This window comes from Callionymus lyra, chromosome 1, assembly GCF_982586985.1.
Source record: "Callionymus lyra chromosome 1, fCalLyr1.hap1.1, whole genome shotgun sequence".
Classification (NCBI taxonomy): Eukaryota; Metazoa; Chordata; class Actinopteri; order Syngnathiformes; family Callionymidae; genus Callionymus; species Callionymus lyra.
The window spans coordinates 1,183,284-1,187,926 of record NC_141818.1 but is presented as its reverse complement, the minus strand read 5'-3'; the positions used below and the strand labels follow the sequence as shown (position 1 = coordinate 1,187,926).

The 4,643-nt window shown below is 42.9% G+C and overlaps 1 protein-coding gene across 1 annotated transcript in view; it reads right to left on the bottom strand.

Moving 5' to 3' along the window:
* Positions 1-695: 695 nt before the first annotated feature.
* cygb2 (cytoglobin 2) overlaps positions 696-4,643 on the bottom strand; it is a 24,439-nt gene continuing 20,491 nt past the window's right edge. The window contains exons 2-3 of the mRNA XM_087791907.1: positions 3,224-3,455; positions 696-1,840 (exon numbers count right to left, since the gene is read on the bottom strand). Of these exons, the coding sequence (XP_087648033.1) occupies positions 1,676-1,840; positions 3,224-3,455 (397 nt within the window). The 3' untranslated portion in view covers positions 696-1,675. The remainder of the gene's footprint in view (positions 1,841-3,223; positions 3,456-4,643) is intronic.

Genomic DNA, 4,643 nt, shown 5'->3' with positions numbered 1-4,643 from the left:
CAGAGAGGACACCAGAGAGGACACCAGAGAGGACATGAGAGGACACCAGAGAGGACACCAGAGAGGACATGAGAGGACACCAGAGAGGACACCAGAGAGGACACCAGAGAGGACATGAGAGGACACCAGAGAGGACACGAGAGAGGACACGAGAGAGGACACGAGAGAGGACACCAGAGAGGACACGAGAGAGGACACCAGAGAGGACACCAGAGAGGACACCAGAGAGGACATGAGAGGACACGAGAGAGGACACGAGAGAGGACACGAGAGAGGACACGAGAGAGGACACGAGAGAGGACACCAGAGAGGACACGAGAGAGGACACCAGAGAGGACACGAGAGAGGACACGAGAGAGGACACGAGAGAGGACATGAGAGAGGACACCAGAGAGGACACGAGAGAGGACACCAGAGAGGACACCAGAGAGGACACCAGAGAGGACATGAGAGGACACCAGAGAGGACACGAGAGAGGACACCAGAGAGGACACCAGAGAGGACACCAGAGAGGACACCAGAGAGGACACCAGAGAGGACACCAGAGAGGACACGAGAGAGGACACCAGAGAGGACACCAGAGAGGACACGAGAGAGGACATGAGAGGACACCAGAGAGGACACGAGAGAGGACACCAGAGAGGACACCAGAGAGGACACCAGAGAGGACATGAGAGGACACCAGAGAGGACACGAGAGAGGACACCAGAGAGGACACCAGAGAGGACACCAGAGAGGACACCAGAGAGGACACCAGAGAGGACACCAGAGAGGACACCAGAGAGGACACCAGAGAGGACACCAGAGAGGACACCAGTCCATGAGGATATATAGTTGAACGTGGAGAATCTAACAGTCAGCAGCTCCATGGTCTCGTCGCTGAAGCTTCTTCGTTCAACACTCTTGTCTCAGCGACTCGAGGAACAAGGAGGTGAAACGTGTTCGTCTACGAGGTCAGATTTGTGTGCGACCCTTGTTTGTTGTCACTAAAATAATGGATTTGAAACAAGTGTGTAACATTCTATTTCCACATCCTGTTTTAATTAAGGGGATATTAAGTAGAATTGATTGACTTTTGACAGTTTTGACAAGTGCTTATGTGACGTTGACACGTCTTCAGGATCATGGTTGTCCAAGTCGTTTGAAGTCAACTGTGTTTGATTCTAGAAGTTTGATTGACAGCTTGTCGTTCCATCGATTCAGGATTTGAGGCTATGACACTGAAAAATGAGTTAGCATGAAAAGTGTGAGAAATATTAGCAAATGCTACAGTTAGCTTGACTGGAGTGTGCGACGATAGTATCGAGTGTGTTGAAATATACAGTATATTATATCACATGATGCTACATGTGGATCTGAATCCACGACGATCACACACGACGTCACCTCCACCGGTCCTGGGTCAGCACTTGTTGTGTTGCTATATGTCAACATGACTAACAGTTATCAGAGCAAACAATTAGCGAGTTGGTCGAACTAACACTTTTACTTCTAACCATGTGTTTATATTTTCAACGCTACCACGACGGATGCTCAGCACCAACGTTCACTGTGATGAAAAAACAAGTGTCTACATTAAATGTCTACACGACCTCTCGGATGAGTCGACTACTGTCACGACAACGTGTCGTTTTCGTTGGCCTTGACTTGGTAGAGTTCGCCGGCACATGTGTCTTCACACGGCCGAGCTGGAGACCTGGAGCCAGCCCACGTCCGTGTAGGCGCCCGTCACGTGCCAGTACACCGCGCCCATCAGTTTGCTCCAGATCATCTGCACCTCGGCCGGAAAGAACTCCGGGAACTCTTCGGACAACACCTCCAGCATCACGCCGCTCAGGATCTGAAAGAACATGACGAGAGGGATTTGGAGTGTACAACAACCAGGACACACTCGCTCAAACGGTGGCAGTAATATCACTCCATAGTCGTCCGCCATGATGTGACGTGCGTCGTTAATCCCACCCCGTGATGATGCAATGACGTCATCACGCCCACGGAGTCATGACAGTGTTTGTAAACAAGTCGCCAGCAGGTAATGTTCATATAAGGAACACGTTTTTTGAGAAAATTAAAGGCTTTTAAGTGCATCTTATCGTGCGGAAAATACGGTTAGTGCAAGTTGAATGAGAAGAGCTGGTTTGGTGTGAGATCTCAGGTAAGACACGCCTCTGTCACATGTGAACATGTCGACAACATCTGCTGATATCACAAGAATGTTTAATGAAATCTTTCTTTGACTCGTGAGTCATTTTACCAGAAAAAACACGACGACGTCAACTTTCAAGACGCGAGTAAAAACACATCAGGATGTGGAGGATGTTGAAGTTGTGTGTTTGTGTGAGGTTGTGTGTTTGTGTGAGGTTGTGTGTTTTCATCACAGATGCTTTCATCACTGAACTGAGTGAAGAGAGAAATCAGGAGGTTCAGGCTCATATTCACCATCATTGCATTTGTAATTAACTTTTTTATTCCAGTCACTTCCTGCAATGCTGTTGGTGCCTCAGGAGAGAAGATCACGCCTCCCTCGCTGGTCCTGAACTCTCTCCTCACACCTGAACACCTGCATCCATCTCACCTGCAGCAGCTCACGTCACGTTCGCTTCACATTTCAAGGCGTTTTTTTTTCTCCAAAAGGTCCGAATCTGCTCGTTTCTCAAAAGTGACGCCTGTCGGTCCAGAAGAGCTCAAGCCAGGAGCGGCGAACCTGGTCCTCAGGGTCGCAGTGGTGCAGGTTTTTGTTCCGACCATCAAGACACAGCTTTTGACCAGTCAGGCGTCTAAGGAGTGTAATGTGTTGATTGTCAGTCTGGTGTCGCTTGTTTCAGCTCAAACCTCATTGGTTCAGTTGTGATCGATCGGTCGGAACAAAAACCTGCACCACTGTGACCCTGAGGACCAGGTTCGCCGCTCCTGGCTTAAAGGATCAGGAACCAGAAAGGATGTAAGATGGTCGCCTCTCTCCTTTTTTTTGTCTTTTTTTTACCATAGCATCGTCATCCTTATGAAGAAACTATTCAAAACCAAACATCCTCCAAAAGTCAATCCGAACGTGAAAGAACGATGTTCTATTATTTACAAATAAAGCCCAAACGCTCAGTGTCGCTGCTTCTCTGCCAGGTTTACAGTTCAAGCATCATTTGGTTTGTGAGGAAAAGGGAAACTTTTTTGTCTTTCCTGAAAAAGCTTCTTGGAAACCTTCAGCGTTCAGTAGCGTCTGCTCTACCTTGAAGTACATGGGCTCCACCTTGTGCTTGATGGCGTGGGCCTTCCCCACCAGAGCCAGAACCGCCGACACCTTCTCCGGGTCGTGGAGGTTCTCCACCACCGTGTTGATGGCGTTCATCACCCGGCGAGCGTGATGCCGCAGTTGACCGCTGCGCTCCATCTCCTCCGGGTCCTCCATGTCCTGGAACTGACTGAAGTACTGCTTGGCCGACGGGAAGTTGATGAAGAACCTGCAGCGATAGAAGAGAAGAAAGATGGTCGACTTTTGGAGGAGAGAACGAGAGTCACTGTTAGATGTTTGATGATGAATATGAAGAGTTGAATATTGTTATTGGATCATATTTTCAGTAAAATATATTGTATTGAATCATATTTTCAGTAAAATATATTGTATTGAATCATATTTTAAGTTAAATATATTGTATTGAATCATATTTTAAGTTAAATATATTGTATTGAATCATATTTTAAGTTAAATATATTGTATTGAATCATATTTTAAGTTAAATATATTGTATTGAATCATATTTTCAGTAAAATATTTTGTATTGAATCATATTTTCAGTTAAATATATTGTATTGAATCATATTTTAAGTTAAATATATTGTATTGAATCATATTTTCAGTTAAATATATTGTATTGAATCATATTTTAAGGTTAAATATATTGTATTGAATCATATTTTCAGTTAAATATATTGTATTGAATCATATTTTCAGTTAAATATATTGTATTGAATCATATTTTCAGTTAAATATATTGTATTGAATCATATTTTCAGTAAAATATATTGTATTGAATCATATTTTCAGTTAAACATATTGTATTGAATCATATTTTCAGTTAAACATATTGTATTGAATCATATTTTCAGTAAAATATATTGTATTGAATCATATTTTCAGTTAAATATATTGTATTGAATCATATTTTCAGTTAAATATATTGTATTGAATCATATTTTAAGTTAAATATATTGTATTGAATCATATTTTAAGTTAAATATATTCTATTTAATCGCATAAGTTTCATCACAGACTCTTACTTTTCTATTTTCAAAGTCTTTTTCAAATCCAGCTGCTCCTGGACGTGACCAGGCAAGAAATAAACTTCTATAATATTATTGTTTGACTGAATGTATTTTATCACAACAAACCCCGGCAGGAAACTGGTTATTAGCGTGAAGAACAGATCCTTGGAAAACATAAACTGGAAGTAATTTGTGCTCAATTGATGAGGATTCTGTACAGAAACCATTCTTTCACGGTGACCATTGTTTTTATAATGGTTTTCATTTGTCTCGTGGAGAAAAATACCCAGAAACCATCAGTACCTTTCAATACAATAAAAAGCAGCATTTTCTCGGAAACCAGCGAGTCTCTCTTTTTGGGAAAATCCTTCATATCGTTCGCTGAG